The following is a 16,828-nucleotide window of genomic DNA, read 5'->3' on the forward strand; positions in this document are numbered from 1 at the left end:
CCTTGTAATTCAATAGGAAAAGCTGTTTTTTTTTGTTTTTTCAACATTTGTAAAATCCATTTTCTCTCAAAACTTACATTAGACGGGATAAAATTTTCAAATTTGCATTCATTTGATTTCATTCATAAAATTGATTCATCAATTTTTAACAATTCTTTGCCAAAAGGTGCGTGAAAATTCTAGTCGAATATTTGTCACGATTTTCTTAAATAACTTAAACACGCTTTGCATGAGATGATGATGATAATGGTTTTATTTGATCAGTGAATAATAAATAATCTCTTTCTCTTTCTCTCTCTCTCTTTCTCTGTTTTGTTCTCTGTCTTTGATCGTTTCACTCTTCATATCATTTTCTTTCCAGTTTAAACTTTTACCTGTCACTTCTCTCATCTACCTCCGCCACAACTTTCAATGCTTATATCTGCTTGGATCTTCTCAGCTTTATTCATTCGAAGAAAGCTTGCACATGTTTCGATTTTGCAAATTGACGTTGAAACATTTCACGAAATTTAATTTCTTCCTTTTCTTCTTTTTCCCTTCCATTTTAACAGCTTGTTTTATTGGAGCTTCCTTTCTTCAGCTTGGTAGCTGTCTGTTCAAAAATTCAGTGTTGTTGACTATAGAATAAATTTTGCATAATAAACAAACGATGCAGTCTAAGGTCACCGACGGCTGTGAGAGATCGTTTCTGATCGACGTTGATGAATGAATTGACAATTTTTCTGTGATGATGTCAATTTCCGACTGCTGGCTTTATCGAACAACAGACACTCTATTAATGCGAATGTGATTAATTATCGTATTCATCGATTCAGTCAATCCACGCCCCCCCCCCCTTGCCTTTTATTCTTCAAGTCTGTCAGCTCAGCTTGGCCATTTTTAATTTCGGATACACCAATTGTTTGTTTGTACATGTGGTGTGGTATAAGGTCGGTTGGTTCGTCAGTTGTGTTGCTTTCGTTTGCTTGCTGTTTGTGCTTTGTTCGCAATTTCACACCACCAATTAAATAAATTCTACTCATAGCATGACAAACGTTTTAATGCTTGACTAACCAACAATTTACCTCAGGTAAAATATATTGATTCGTTTTTGTTTGAAATGCAAAAAAACATTATGCAATATACAAAATAGAATAGAATAAAAAGTTTTTTTCTTTTAAATTAAGATGATCAGACAAAAGTTGCAAATCAATAGCGAAGAGTTTGTTGCATTTGCGTGAGAAATATTTTTTTTTGTTTAATTTCAAAATTGAATGAAGTAATTTCATTGTGTAGTTGAAAATAACGTTCAGTGGTATTTGTTGTAACTTTTAACTTCAGTGTGATGCAGTTCGAATAAATTGTTTAACCTATTTATAAAATGTTACTCAACATTTGAATAAAAATCTCTCCCGTTGTATAATTTCTCACAAGATGCGACAGTTTGCAAAACATCTAATGTTTACTTTCTGATTCAACTAAAACCAATTTAAGAAGAATCACTTATATGACAACTCATATGACTCATCACAGTATTGTATTCTTAATTTTTTTACATGATGTTCAATTTTTATTTTGTTTATTTTTTAACGGAACAATTTGTAGGCCAACTTTTTGATAATTATGTACTAATTCAGTACAGTAATTTAAATTCTCTACTGTATGCTTTGCGATTGATCTGTGAAATGAAGTGGTATTTAATAAAGTTTGCTTTCATTATAAAATCGATTTGTAAACTAATGCCGGTTGTTATAAATCAAAAAATTGTTTTTTATTCACCGTGAGAAAATAATTCGTAGCACATTCATTATGCACATCTCTGAGAGTTGATCAATTGTATTTTGAATATTTTACCAAAATATGCGTACATTCGTCCGTGTGTATATATTTGCCGTTTTTGCATGTCAAATTGAATTTGCAAATTTTGTAAACTAAGCTCAAATGTATGATATTATTTCAATGATAATCCAATTTCGTCAGTTTATTTGTTTGATTTTATTGCTTTTCAGTCTGTTGTGCTTATTATATGTATGTGTAAGTGGTATTTTTCTGCGTCACATGGCAAACATAGATGAACAATCTATGAAATTGAGTGCATTATTTATTTTGCATATTATTAATGCAAAGTTAATCAGTTTTTTTGTATATGGAATATGGTAAGTTCAATGTTTTTCAATTATTCGAGATTTGCCGAAGAAAAGTCAGTTCATGTCATAAGTTTTAAGTAGGTTTTTTTTCGAATATTTTTTTTGAATACCAATTTTCTTGATTAGATAATGGTGAAAAAATTATTTTTGCTTTTCGAATGATTTTACGTTGAATATTTTTGACATTTTTGCAAAATGTCAGCAGTAGGTGAACAGATTTTGTGCATGAATTATTTGAACGTGTTCGAACATGTTTGACAACGAATGGAACAGATGTTGATTATCTTGTAAGATCTGTTGAGAAATTTTTGCAACGCCTTTGTTATAATAGTTTCAGCGATCCATTTGAGAATCAATCAACGAAACGATGTTCATCATCATCATCAGATATATATATATATATATATATATATTGTAGCCCAGAGGAGAATTTTCCTAGCCGCGCTTGCTGATAATAGCTCATGCAATCGAACAACAACAACAACAGCTTGAAACATTTTCTCATTCGCATTATTGAACAGCCTCAACTGCTTGGTTGTTTTTTTGTTTAGACTAGTTGTAGAAGGGGTGGTTTTACTCGGTCCCGCTTTTCTCTCATTGGTCTTTGCCCACGCTATTTTATTAGACCGTCAAATCTTTGTTGTATTGGTTTTCATTTTATTTGGCCGTGAAGTCTTTGTCGTAATGGTTTTCTTTGTCTAATTCCTCAGTGAAGTCTTTGTCGCATTGGTTTTTTTGTCTAATTGCTCATTGATTCAAACTCTTCAGTTGTGATTAAGATTTGACGGTCCAATAAAATAGCGTGGGTAATGACCAATGAGAGAAAAGCGGGACCGAGTAGTGCCAAACCGTTGTAGAAGTTGTTAAGCAATACAGAAGCAGTGTTGAATGTTTTTTTTCTTTTTAATTTATTTATATTTTCAATTTGATACATATTGATTTGTCCCGCTTTACTAGCAGTTGCATTGTTTGCAACGGAAAATGATGCGCTGTGCAATTTTTTATTGCCGATTGAATGTGATTGATTGATTGGTAGATGTCATATTTAGAAAGTGCTTCTTATACTTTGTGCTGTTTGTAATTTTTAAAATTTCGCAAATTTGAAATTTTAAAGTGATTAATTTGTTCATTATATTCCTTGGGAAAAAGTATAATTTTCTTCTCCAGGAAAGTTTACGATCATGACCAATCAGTCGGTCAGTCTGCTGTTCCTGGCAGGCGGTCTGCAGTTGTAGGTTGACGTTTTTGCAAACTGGTTACAAAATTGTTGCTTACTTATATATTTTAAGTGTTCATTCATTCATTCATTCATTTACGTTCTCCTGTTATTAGTCAGATTTAATTTAATATATGTAACGCGACAACTTTCTTTATCTTTGCATTTTCGACTTGTTTGCGCTTTCTTTTTTTTTTTAATATTCAGTTAATCTGATTAGTATAAGCATCAACAGTCAAGTTTTAATTAAACAAGACATCGTTGATTTCTTGTTTAATTAAAACAATATAATTAATTAAATAAATACATATTTGTACTTTCAAGGACTGCGGCATGGAACCCTCGTCGTTGTTGAATGGTTCCGAGTTCGCCGATCCGGACGATGCACAGTCCAAAGGAAATATCACGCTTTCCCTTTCACAGTCAGACTTCTGGATCAGTACAGTAAGATGGATTTGTTTGGTTTGGTTTGTTTTTTTGTTTGTTTACTTGTTTTTCATTTTGAATTTATTTAAGTTTTCGTTTGGCATAACTGAAAATGGTGACATCAGTGATGAAAACACTTTTTATAATTGTTTGAACGAGTTGCACTGTAAGCTTGTGGACGCGATTGATGGTCCGGTGAGTGTGAAATTGTGTTTTAAAAAAATATTTAGTTTTTTCATCTAAGAAGAGATTCTATTATATAGTACGTTGGACAGTTTAATATTTAAAGTTGGCAGTATTTGATATTCATTTCAATTATGTGTTCGATTATTATTTCGAGATGGAATTATTATTATTATTATTATTGCGTGTTGAAAATTGTCGTCATTGAAAATGTTAATGTTGATGCACAATGATAGGAAGTGGATGATTTGATTTTTGGTGTTAAAGAATTATTGCATGAAAACTAATAATAATCCGCAGTGGTGACATGAAAACGATTGACATTTTTATTTACCTGTTGTAATTGATCATGATTGTTGTGTTTAATTGGGTTATTTTTAAATTGAATTTTTTTTACACAGTTGAAAGAAGTTTGAAAAAATTACTCGAAGTTTATTTATAATGTTTAAAATTATTATTATTATTATTGTTTTAATTTTTCTAGTCAGTTGTTATTCATTTTTTTTCAGTTGACAGAGGAATTTTTGATCAATTTTCGTTGCGCAGTTGATCAAGTCGAGCAACACGGCCGACAATTGGCGAATGTTAACACAGAGATGAAGCCAACTGTGGACAAGCATATTCAATTGGTGAGGGAAAGTTTGAAACAAGCCGAATTGGTTTATGAGAAAACCAACCAACGACATGCTGATCCGAGAAGTGAAGGTAAATGGGGAGAGACAGATAGAGAAAAGGGAAATTGTTTGTTTGTTTGTTTTTTTATAAATTTTTATTTTCAATTTTTAAATTTCACTTGATCAAACATATTTTCAATAATAATAACAATAAGCAGATGTCGCTTTTTTCTATGCTTAGCATTTGTGCGTTGGGTTGTGGAAATCTGTTTACACTTTTTGCTAGCCACAGGGCCTGAAATAAATATTTTTTCTTTCGTTTGAAATGGTAACCTCAAGTGAGAGTGAACTTTTCACAGGAAATGCTTGGCTTTTACAACAAACAAATGGTGTTGCAAAAATAAAATTTAGTCAATTTTAATTCAGTAAAGGAGCATTGCAAGTTTTATGCAGTGGTTGAACTGACAATAATTAATAATTATCGTTCGGTTGAGAAATGGTTGCTCGACGTTCAGATATATATATATATATGCTTTATTGTTGGTTCCATCAAAGCAAACATATGCTTAAACCAAAGTGTTTGCTTGACCTCTTATTTGAAGAATCAATAGGACGGTGGCCGGGCCAACTGCGAACTTCAAGCTTAACTTTTGCTTTGTTTATAAAAATAATAAATTCATCCGCTGTCACACCTTCTTCTTCTTCTTCTTCTTCTTGGTGCTCGCTTTTTCAAGGCGTTGTTCTTCCTCTTCAAAGGTTGCTTTATTATTTTTAATTTTCAAAATAATTCAAATTTAATTAATTTCTTCATTTCCAACATCGATCGGTTAGCTTTAGAAAAATTAATTGGAAATTATTTTATTTTTTGGTTAAATTTTTAGATTCAATGTTGATTTTGAAAGGCCTACGATGCTGGTTGAAGAACGTCGAACGTCAATTGGACATTTTCAATAAAAAGTTGCTGTCCCACTGCGACGATTACGATACTCTTCTTGCCGAAAGAAAAGAATTTCAAGTACAACGTACTTTTTCTTTGAGAAAAAAAAATATTTTATTTGATATGAAAGTTTATAAATTTTTTATTTTTTTTTGAAATGTAGGAATTTTTTTGCCAATTCATTGAAGAGGGTGCGTTGATGTTTCGAGATGCGAGACGTCAACTGTTGCAGAGCGTCGAAATTTCGTCAATAAATCGTCGTCTGTTTGATTGTTTGAAAAGTCGTTGGTTAGCAATGCGATTGCGCTGTGTTGAACGTGATTGTCTATACGAGAACGCACTGAAGCGATTTGAAGTAAGAACAAAAAAAATATGTTAATTAATTAATTAATTAATTAATTGCTCAGATGGAAGGCATGTCAAGTTCGGTAGCGTCGAGCTTGTATGAATTGGAACCAGAATCGAAAAAATGCCGGAACGATTCATTGGATGCTGGTGGTCAGTCGAGAGATTTGTTAGCATTGTCGGAAGGTATATTTTTCGAAGACGAAGTCGACGTTGGATATTCAAGCGGCACGTCTGCACGCAGTCATCCTACCTCCAGTTCAGCCGGTGTCGATCATCCTACCTCCCATGATGTACAAGTGAACTTTAGCCAAACTTGGCCCCGACAAGCGAACAACAAGCGCTCTTCTGCTTTCTCCAAACCACCTCTGCAGCACGTTATCAGCAAGTCGACGCCCACGTTGACTTCGCTGCATCGAGAACAACAACGACGAGTTCCACTGCGAAATTCTTTCAATTTGATGTCGGCAGATGTTTGGAAAATACATCATAACATCCAAAATTGCTGCACGCCGGATGTTGACGAAAATAGCAAATTTTCCGCTTGTTTGTGCTTGGCTTGCCAGCAACACGGTGACGGTGCCGGTTTGTCAAACAGTCTGCCAACTGACCAGTGGATGCTGTCAGTTGATGCGGAATTTGAGTCGGATGTAGACGATGAAAATCACTCCAACTTTGAGGAGTCCATTTTTTTGAACAAGCAAGCTGTACTTCATCATAGCACTCCAACAGCTTCGACGCAGCATAATCTATTCCGCAGCGTTTGTTTCAAAGATGCCGTCAACAACGACCATGCACCGCATCTCATCACATCAAACAGGGTTTGTCTGTTCTTTTGAAATTATTACTTCTTATCTTGTATAATTTTTGAAAATTGAAAAATCATTATTCATGTTGACAAATTTGTGGTCAACTTGTCGATTCAACTTATGCGGACAAAAATAGATGCAGCGAAAGCTAGATTGATAGATTGATTGCAAGTTTTTCGTTATTTAGACCATATTTTGTCAACTTGTTTTTAGTACAGTAATCCATTTTTCTTATGCCACTTATTTTAATTGTGCATATTCTATTTCTCTTCTCCCTTGTTGTTGTAGTTGTCTGCTAGTAATATTCATTTTCTTGTTTCAGGATATGTATCGAATGATGTCAACAGATGCGAAAAAAACCACTACTCTTTCATCAAATTCTGTAAGTTGAAATATTTAATACACACACGCACACACACACATATTTATATATTTATTTATTTAATAAAATTGTCAATTTTCTTTTTTATCTCAGCCTCAGTGTTGGAAAAAGCAACACAGGCAAGTGGCTCAATGTCACCCTTTCGAGTCTGTTGGTGCGAAACAATGTTTGCTAGACGATGATGAGTCAGTGATGACGGTTGGTGGCGCTTCGGTTTTATTGCCAATTTTATTTTATTGAATTCACTTTCAGGATACTACGCATCAACGAGTAGTAGTGTCGAAAGCATTTTCCGAAGAGGAAAAGTTTCAAGCTTTTGTAGCTCAGCTGAGTGTGTTGCTTTTCCGAGCCAAGAGTCTTTTGCACACTTCCTCCAATGGAGATGCTTCTCCTTCGGCCAACAGCGCTGACACCACAACTTCTACTGCTAATAATAATAGTGGAACTGCAAAAGTAACTGTAACTTTCTTGACTGCAACTTTTATTTATTTATTTAAAAAAATTGTGATTTTATTGTTTAATAATATAGACTGATGAAGCGAGCATTTGTCGAGCATTTCTGTCGTTCATTTTACTCTTCTCATCTCGTCTGGCTGAATTCAAGTCAACACTGGAGCGTAGTGATGACGACGTCTCTAAAGTGACCAGTAAAGAAGCACTTTTTAAATAATTAATTAATTAAATTATGTTATAATGTAACTTTTTTATTCCTATTTTTCGTCAGACTCATTGCGTGACTGGCAGTTGGCGTTTTTTGAATTTGTACGTCGCTCTACTGGAAGCCGAGATGCGGTCGAATCTATGCTGGTCGAGTTGGTGCGACTCGTCTCCTATTTGAAACAGTTGATTGTGCTCGTTCAAAGTAACGAAGAAACACTCTGCAACGAGGAAGTTGGACTTGATTTATTGAAATTGACTTATGCAAATAATCATAATATTTATTCATTTTGTTCAGATTTCGAAATTGAAAGCATTCAATTCGAACGCGTTGCAGACAATGTTGACCGAAGCTCAAAAAATGCGCGAAGAGTGCGGTTTTGATGTCGCCAACGGCAAAGTTGATTTTAATTTTGATGAAAATCAAGCTTATTCTTATTCTTCATTTGCCGACTCACCATTCGGCCCTGCTGATCAGCCCAACGACGACGCAGCACTTGTCGACCGGTAATATTTTTTTTTGTTGCTTTTTTATACGAATTTATTATGTATTATAAATTTATACAAAAAGCATGATCATGAACAACAACAACAACAGTAAGATTTGTATCTTCTTCTTCTTCTTTTATACAATAAGTGAACCTCAGATGTAGACAGGCATGTTTTCCTTTTCGCTGGTATACTGGTAGGTAACGACAAACTGTGTATGAATGTATGTATAACCGTTGCATAACGACTTGTCATTGTTGATATATCAGAAATTTTATTATTTATGACAGTTGTTTGTTGATGATAATTTTCTTTTCTCAAAGCATGCATTTGTATAATAGAAATGGGCATGCGTGCGTAGGTTTGAATTTCACCCAAAATTGCAAACAACAATGATAATTTTCCAACATTTGATTTACTCTGATATAATAATAATAATAATAATAATAGTGTTATATATATATTTTTTTTTGTTAAATTAAAAAAAATACGTCGTTAAAGTGGTGGAATTCAGTGGCTCACTTCTGCGTTGTGCTCGAATTGGCAGCTTCCAATTTGTTTGGCGCTTTTGACTTGCTTGGTGATTTACGTGCTCGAGCCGCCGGAATGTTGCAGTTATCGAAACGTTTGGGAACGCAGTCTGGCGCTGCAAATGCACTACGTCGGTGACGGCATTCCACCCACATGAATCATCCATCTACTGCGTCGGTCGGTTTTTTTCGCAAGCAAAAAATTCACACGTCATATTCTCGTTTTTTTTCTTATTATCGATCAGTTTGCTTTGTTTTTTTTTCTTTTTTTTGCAGTTGGTTATTTATGTTATTTTAATTATTTTAAAATGAAAAAAATGAAACTCTAATCACTTGACATCAATAATTGCAGGTAACATTTTTCTTGCTTTTTACTTACTTACACGCTGCCATATTATACATACTTATTACGTGTCTTATTATTATTTTTTGGAATGACTTTATTTTCCTCAACACACATCATATATTTATCAATTCATACATATCCATATGCATACACATACACAATTGCACGCGCGTGTGTGTGTTAATAAATTCAAAGACAAAATGTTGTCTCTGATAATTTTATTGTATAATTACAATGAAAAAACAATATAGATAAAATATTTCAACGTTTTGATAATAATCAGATGCCATGATGCAACGGTGTATAGTCGATTTTATTGGATTTCGTTGCTGCTGCTGCTGCTGTTGTCGTTGTCGTTGTTGTTGAGGTGGTAGTTGTTGGGGTCGTCGTCGTCGTTATGAGCAAATCGAAAACTACATTACTCGTAGAACTGTGCGCCGAACTCGACGATGCAAGCCCCTTTTCTGTTGACGAGTCCATCAGTAGCAGTCGATCAAAGCCAACATCACTTTTTCGACTGCCACTGAGCAGAGGCGTCAAGCCGGCCCAAACAACGCTCTGCATCGACTGGCTCGTAAACGCCGCCTTGACCGACTGCTCACTTTGTAGCGCTTTATACAACGCCAAATTGTACTCGTCCAACGACGGCTGCGACAAAGCCGTCTCGTAATTTGGCGCCGTTCTGTATGCCGGGACGTCGACCGCCTCCGTCCCTACTAGCGACGCGGATGATGCACTAGACAAAGCTAATTTGCTTGTCGACCTTGCCGGAATTGGACGGCTAGAAGCGGCCCGATCATTATCGCTGATCATTATTGTCGTCGGGCATGCCAAATTTCCACTGGAATGCGCTTTTCTGGAACTCGGTAACAATTTGTCGTCGTCGTACAGCTTGTCCAAATGGTACAACGATGTATGATCTGGAAAAAGGGGAAAAAATCATTTCATTTCATTCCATCACATCTTCTTTCCATTAATAATCGTAGACACAACAAACCTGATCTGCACGGAAATGCTGCTGTGCCTTCCCTGTTCCATCCACCAGAAACGTATAAATTCATAGGAACCTGAAAATCACAAACACAACACTGTCAACGTTCCATACACACACACACACACACACAACAAATGCAATTCAGCTACTGTACCCGGCGAAAGTGTGATAGTTGGCGAGTGTCGCAGTCGAATACCGATTCTTGAGGACGTTTTGGCTCCAATGGTGCATACTCTTTCAAATCGCACGAACGGAAAAACTGAGACTGGAGTGAAAAAAGCGTAGCCGCGTATCGAGCCGTTTCTGCATCTTCCTGAAACTTCGATTGTAGTGTGTTTGTGAATGATTAATTGGTCCCATCAAATGGGTTAATTTATAGAGCACACAAACCATCTGAAAACACAGATTGCTCAACTCGGCGCAGTTGACGACAAAATTTCGTTTGTTCCAATGAATGCTGCTCACCTCTTCCCATCTGCACAAATCAGAAACAACAAATAAAATATGCAACAAGCATGCATGCATGCATTTAACAAGAACCTGTATTTCAGAGGCGGTCCTTGTAAACGTTTCACTATCACACCTTCACTGTAATAGCCGACGAATACGTCGTTTCCGTCTTCATCCTGAAGTTCACAAAATTGAATGTTAAATAATGTAGAACAGCTTGAAATGTCATCGAATGCCCCACTCGTCCAGGAAAATATTCTTCACCGTATCCTTCGCATTTCTGTGCCTCGGAGGTGTACAATAATTCAGCCTGTGCTTGCGGCAGACCACGTAAACTTTTGTATCCAAGAATCACCTGACGGACAAGATCTTCCAATATCTGAGGACTCTGTGTCAAATGCTGAACGATAAAATTACAGAATCAGATAGGCACGTCATTTAGCAGGGCAAAGAAATTATTGCACACAGCATACTTTCGGCAAAAGCATCCAATGACGGAAAACATCAACAGTATGTTTGTTTTCGTCATAATCTCCAAATTCAACTGAAGAAAATTCAAACTGAAATCATGCGTTAACTGCTGATAAACCACTGATAAAATACCTTGTAAACTGTAACTTGCTAGAAGAATCGCTTTTTCTGGAGAAACTAGCAGTCGACCTTCGAGAATATCTGCTCGCATTTGCAAATAATAATAGTACCTTAATAATAATCGAAAAATTGAAAACTTTTCTAATAAATAAATGAAAAAAGTCAATAAAGAAGCATCTAATATATTCCAAAGATATCGTCCTAAGAAATAAATTATAAATTATTATACAATTTGTACCTGAAATTTGAAAAAAGTGACAGTACGAAATTTACGCAACAACAAACAAACCACTTCAGTGAAATTCGCTTACCTTGTGACATCGTCAATGAGCGTATTGACGCACGGTGTATGGAACACTACGCCAAAATGTAGCTTGAGATGCTGTACAGATTTGTCGAACTGCTTTCGTAAAGGTTTGTCCAGTTCAACCCATCTGTATACCAATCGATTGGATTTGTATCGCAAACCGAAGAAAACCGACTGAAATATTTTATGCAGCAGCTGTTAGAAAGCACAAACAGAGACACTGAAAAAGCATCTTTTCGCTTACCTGGCGCAGATTAAGACGATAACAAACATAATCCAAACAGACCTTGCCTGGGCTGTCCGATGAAAGAGTGCATTGCAAAATACTTCCGTCCAACAGTTGCACAGTAACAATATAAAGATTTTTGCTGAGATCATATCGACCCGCTCGTTTCCCTGAGCAAAGTTTAAATGGCATCTTTTCAAACATGTCCTAAATAATTTTTTTCTCTTTTCAACGAAATATGAAAGTATTCAGTATTATTTTATGCAGAGAAGTTAATTTAATCTGAAAAATGCAATGAACGAAATGCTACAGAACGTCCAATTGCACCACACATTTACAAGACAAAGGTTTCTCCTTTGGCAAAACAATAGTAAAATGGTGGTAATTCCATTGCACTACAGTTCTGCCGACTGGATTCCGCATCTAAAATAAAATAAATCAGGGTAGACGAACAACTTTACAAGCTGTTGTTTACTGAAAAATATGTACTAATAATTAACTTACTACTTTTTATTCCGTTTAATTTTTGAAACTTTCTAGAATATGAAGATATATTAACTGTTGAAAAGAGCCCAGAAATGAACTGTTAAAGTTGTTGAAGTATGTTCTTTATTAAAAAATATACCAGCTGTTATGCCATACAGTTTTTCTTCTTAAACTTTCCATATTAAATCTTTCTTGTTAAAGCTGACTCTACAATAACATATTTAGGCGTCAGGTCAATGTCAAGGAAATACATTCAACGGTATTTGTTTGTACGCTAGACTGTTAAAAAAATTTTCTCTCAAAGTTCCAAAACATTTTACATTTTAAGATGTACACATCGAAATAAAGTTTAATATTTTACACTAAAAAAAGTAATTTAAAAATGTTTACAATTTTTTGTAAACTACAGTATGCTTAAATGATTTAAGTTTGAAAAAAATTGATTAAAAAATTGTTTGTAAATCTAATACTAATGCATAATTAAAATAGAGAAATATATTTAAAATTTATTTCCATATCCACTACTGTTAATATGATGATTTTGAGTAAATAAAAATCATGTAATCAAAGGTCAAACTTGTTTACTTTTTCATTTAATTGCATACAGTGCTAAGCTTAAGGAATAATATTTTTATATATCAGAGTCAGTGTATATGCCTGTTTTTTTTCAAATACACATATCCTATTGAAATTATGTATGTTGAGTAATCTTCAATTCCAACTTGAAAATCCCTTTTTTCAAGTGGACTGTATGTTTCTATTTATAATGATTCTAAGACAATGTGTCGTTTAATTCAATTTTATTCAGTTCTAGCAAGGAATGGGTAATGAGACAGCAGTTATAATGAACAGTTCAAGCGTTCTGGAAGACGTTAAAGTGTTTGTCCCTCCCCTCTCCTCATTCATATTTATACATGTTGGTTGACCTGAGTTAGCGTCTGGTGGTCAAATCTCCGTAAAGAGATTAGGTAGCTGGGGTTGGTTGCGCAATCGCTTGGTTTGTGCGGCTGCGTTGATCTGGGCAGCCGCGCTGTCAAGTACGATCTCATTTTGACGCGTTGCCAACAGTTGACCACCGGAGTCGTGACAACTGCTCGGTGTGGATGCTGACCTTTTGACCGTTTAATTGTGATTCTATTGTTCTCCGGTTGAGAAAAACAAGAAAATAAAATTACATTAGGTCAGCGTTATTTTGTGAAAGAAATGTTGTTTTGATCGTGGGGAATTTAAACATTGATGAATAGGTACTGAGAAAAGATTTCTCGACAATGCATATAGTGAATGATTTTTTTAATACTTAAAATGTAATATTCGCATATAGTATATCAAATGCATGATAAATATTATTCCATGAACTTAATTTAATATTTAATTTTTGTAGCATTTATGTGAAACATTATTGACGGCGTTACAAAACTTTTACAGTAACACAAATGGTACCTTTTTATTTTATAACATAACTGTAAAAATATTTTTGAAGGCGGTTTAGTGAAATGATTTCATGGATCATTATTCAGCCGTTGCTCTGCACACTGCGAATAATGATGAAAATGGCATTCAGAACTAATTTCTGAAATTAGTATCTATCATAAGGTAAATGTTAAATTTTCTTGGTAACAGAAATTGTCTTTTATATAATTTGAATAAATTTTCAGGTGCAGTATTTTTCTAAATTACTTATTACTAAAGCAGAATTATTTTGTATTTTATTTTTTCAATATCAGAACTTATGACAGTTATGGGTTTTACTTGGTGTTCGAAAGTTGTTCTGGAAGTTTTGATTTTACATTTGCTGTTTGCCGTTTATTCCTGTCGACCGAGGGAGCAGTTTTTGGAAGAACTTCACCTAATTTCATTAAACAGTAGACATACACTTGCCTATTTTAAATTTACTATTATATCGTTGAATAAATCAGGTAAGATTTGATTCAGCAGCTTCAGTTGTTAAATAGCAAATGACAATGGTTGCAGTTTTCAGAAAATCACTTTAATTTTTTCCCAAATGCGCTTGGTCGAGTGTTGAACGCTTATAACGTGACAGAGCTTCACTTGAGTTTAACTCAAGGTCTTTGGCGTAGTCACATTTGGCCTCATTATGCTCCCACTGAGCCTACCGGTGCCCATTTGCTTGCTACATTTCAACGTGATACTGCAGAACGGTATATTTTTATTATTTGAAGAGGCGATGATGATTATTTTGGGAAATTTGTATTTTTCTTCTTAGCACGAATACAAACTGGAATCGTTTGGTGCACTCTCTGAGTGGTTTGTTTTGTGCATCTTTTTCGCAGATCGATTCAACTCGTACAGTAACGCCAAAGTATAATCTTTTTGCAAATGGTACGCAGAATATTTTCTCAAATTATGCATCCATGAGGTATGGCATGTTGCCGAGTGAGAATGTATGCACGGAAAATTTGACACCTTGGAAAAAGCTTCTTCCATGCAAATTGAACGTAAGTTTTAAAAAATGTTGGGTAGTTTTAATTTAAATTCTCTCCTGTTCATTTGAATGATGTATTGCGTAGGGGGCTGAGAATTTGCCGGCATGAAGGCAAATTGGGAAATTGAAAATTGTCTGTCTGATATAAAAATGTTGTATTATTTGATGAATTTAATAAATTATTGTTGTCATTTGGCAAGCATGTATTTTGTTTAGAGAGGATTGACGGCACTTTTGAATCCTAGAAGATTATTCAATGCTCATTACGTTTCTCTTGCTGTGAAAGTGACCAAAACGTGCCAAGAAAATGTAAGTTTTCAAAAAAAAATTCATATTAAACATTAGAGAATGTATTTATTTCATTTAAGAATGGCCAATGCTTAAATGCAAATTGGAAACTTGTGCAGTCGGTTACTGCTGTGCTCGATAATTACAAAGGAGGTAAATAATAATAATAATAATAATAAACGAAAATTTTCAACAGAAATTTATGAAGAGAAAGTTTTTTCAGATTGGTCTTTACAAAATTATTTTTTTGTCCCTATTCAGCAACCTTGCAATATAGCGTTTAAAAGTGCTGTAATAGTTCAGGTGAAAGACTTAAAGGTGATCGTTTGCAATTTAGTGTTATTGAAAATTGATCAAATTCATGGAAAATTTGAGTTTTAGTCTTCAAGCATTTCCACACTATCGGCTTCTCGTGTGAAGGTGAATGGTTGTAATATGATTAGTTTGGATTCAGGTCGAGATTTGTTTGTCAATGAGTTGTCTCTTAAAATGGATGATGTGTATCCTGTCACGTCTTGCCTTTCTCGTTTGCCTGTTTTGCTGAATACTCACGTATTGGGTGTTGGTTTCCATCATTTGACGCTAAAGCATCGTATAAGCAATGAAGCACCGAACGAGATGATAGTGTTGTTTAGGCAAACTATCCCGTGGATAATTAGAGTCTACTTTCACACTTTGACACTAATTTGTGCTGGAGAGAAAAAATCTTTCGGTTACTAAAAATGCATACATACATTGTTTTACATTTGTAATAAAGTACTTTTTTTATAGAAATACTGCATTATGAGCCAGCTAAAAATCGTCTTAAGCCACATTATTTTGAACTCTTAATCCATGTTCCAGCATTATCTGTTTGTCATCTGCAGATTAATTTCGACAAAAGCTTGCTTCGGTGGACCGAATATCCGCCAGATGCGAATCGAGGATTCATGCTACCTGCAGCCAGTTTGCTATATTATACACCAGATTTCAAAGTTGACAATGATGATGTGTCGAAAGCACTGAACTTTTCCCAAAAGTAAGCATTTTAAAGACGGTGAACTTTCGTGTATAAAAAGAAAATGAATATCAACTAATTAATTTAGGAATTTTGACACTTTCAAGCAGCCAGTTCAAGTTTATGGTGAATCTTTGCTGTTAAATTTGCCTACCCCGGACTTTAGCATGCCTTATAATGTTATTTGCTTGGTTTGCACAGTAGTGGCGCTAATTTTTGGCCCAATTCACAACTTGACAACGAAAAGGTATGTATGTCATAATAATAACACAATTCTGTATTTTACAAAAGTTAGATTTTATATAATAAATGTTTTGAAATTATTTATATGCGTGAAAAATTTAGACTGGTGCTCAAGCATCGCCGAGAATTGGGATCCAGAGTAAACCTGAGACGTCTCTTCGCTTATTTCAAACGTAACAATGTTGAATGTGTTTCAAAGTTGCCTGTTCAGGAAGAACAGACTAACTGACAAATGTAAATCAATGTCATGCTTTATTGTTTATTTATACTTTGTTTCTGATTTGTATTTATTTTTCATTTTAATCGTGTAAAATGAATAAATAATAAATTGTTCACTATAAAGTATTTTTATTCACAGCCGATATTTTCTGCAAATTGTTGTAAATTAGCTATTTCATCTTTGATTTTTATACAAATATGCAACCACAGTGTAAACCACACAACAGCTACATTGAAGACTGACTACATTATGTAGCTGAGGGTGAAATTGCACACATCCATCATTTCATTTACAATTACAGACAAGTGCATAAATTAATTACAAACATAAACCATCATTAAAACTGTCAACTGAGAGCATTTCACTACAAATAAAAATACATCAACATTGTTTAACAATGAAATCATGCATTAAAAAGCACAATAAAACATACTTTTACACATATTACAATAATCATTCGTTTAAGATAATAATGATGATCGATTAATACTATATTAAAAATACTGATAGAAATGTATGAAAA

At 34.4% G+C, this 16,828-nt stretch overlaps 3 protein-coding genes across 3 annotated transcripts; 2 read left to right on the plus strand and 1 right to left on the minus strand.

Annotated features, from left to right (window-relative positions):
* The first annotated feature begins 3,675 nt into the window (after positions 1-3,675).
* Positions 3,676-8,206, plus strand: Tsp_09344 (conserved hypothetical protein). The gene is made up of 12 exons (XM_003375719.1): positions 3,676-3,786; positions 3,859-3,963; positions 4,461-4,656; positions 5,447-5,587; positions 5,691-5,857; positions 5,910-6,668; positions 6,979-7,038; positions 7,132-7,251; positions 7,291-7,491; positions 7,643-7,685; positions 7,763-7,929; positions 7,994-8,206. Exons 1-12 carry the CDS (start codon positions 3,676-3,678, stop codon positions 8,204-8,206), a joined length of 2,283 nt encoding a protein of 760 aa, XP_003375767.1.
* A 1,133-nt stretch (positions 8,207-9,339) lies between these two features.
* Positions 9,340-11,820, minus strand: Tsp_09345 (putative tyrosine-protein phosphatase non-receptor type 14). The gene is made up of 9 exons (XM_003375720.1): positions 11,647-11,820; positions 11,407-11,576; positions 11,108-11,205; positions 10,978-11,048; positions 10,638-10,904; positions 10,445-10,529; positions 10,209-10,357; positions 10,058-10,127; positions 9,340-9,980 (listed from the first exon to the last, which is right to left on the minus strand). Exons 1-9 carry the CDS (start codon positions 11,818-11,820, stop codon positions 9,340-9,342), a joined length of 1,725 nt encoding a protein of 574 aa, XP_003375768.1.
* Positions 11,821-12,003: 183 nt separating this feature from the next.
* Positions 12,004-16,314, plus strand: Tsp_09346 (GPI transamidase component PIG-T). The gene is made up of 15 exons (XM_003375721.1): positions 12,004-12,009; positions 12,340-12,373; positions 12,757-12,773; positions 12,929-12,991; positions 13,046-13,151; positions 13,839-14,030; positions 14,093-14,273; positions 14,339-14,570; positions 14,774-14,866; positions 14,926-14,998; positions 15,069-15,148; positions 15,227-15,557; positions 15,617-15,863; positions 15,931-16,089; positions 16,188-16,314. The coding sequence occupies exons 1-15, from the start codon at positions 12,004-12,006 to the stop codon at positions 16,312-16,314; spliced, it is 1,941 nt and encodes a 646-aa protein (XP_003375769.1).
* The last annotated feature ends 514 nt before the right edge of the window (positions 16,315-16,828 follow it).

The sequence above is a fragment of the Trichinella spiralis genome, assembly GCF_000181795.1.
Source record: "Trichinella spiralis strain ISS 195 chromosome Unknown Scfld5, whole genome shotgun sequence".
Classification (NCBI taxonomy): Eukaryota; Metazoa; Nematoda; class Enoplea; order Trichinellida; family Trichinellidae; genus Trichinella; species Trichinella spiralis.

Excerpts from the sequence above, each read along its gene's own strand:
- Tsp_09344 (XM_003375719.1), top strand. The coding sequence starts at position 3,676 with ATGGAACCCTCGTCGTTGTTGAATGGTTCCGAGTTCGCCGATCCGGAC. Across the intron at positions 5,588-5,690 it reads AAAAGAATTTCAAGTACAAC|AGGGTGCGTTGATGTTTCGA; the intron begins GTACTTTTTCTT and ends AATTCATTGAAG. Across the intron at positions 7,686-7,762 it reads CGACGTCTCTAAAGTGACCA|ACTCATTGCGTGACTGGCAG; the intron begins GTAAAGAAGCAC and ends ATTTTTCGTCAG.
- Tsp_09345 (XM_003375720.1), bottom strand. The coding sequence starts at position 11,820 with ATGCCATTTAAACTTTGCTCAGGGAAACGAGCGGGTCGATATGATCTC. Across the intron at positions 11,206-11,406 it reads CTCATTGACGATGTCACAAG|GTACTATTATTATTTGCAAA; the intron begins GTAAGCGAATTT and ends ATTATTATTAAG. Across the intron at positions 10,905-10,977 it reads ATTGGATGCTTTTGCCGAAA|CATTTGACACAGAGTCCTCA; the intron begins GTATGCTGTGTG and ends TTTATCGTTCAG.
- Tsp_09346 (XM_003375721.1), top strand. Across the intron at positions 14,571-14,773 it reads TTCTTCCATGCAAATTGAAC|AGAGGATTGACGGCACTTTT; the intron begins GTAAGTTTTAAA and ends TATTTTGTTTAG. Across the intron at positions 14,867-14,925 it reads CCAAAACGTGCCAAGAAAAT|AATGGCCAATGCTTAAATGC; the intron begins GTAAGTTTTCAA and ends ATTTCATTTAAG.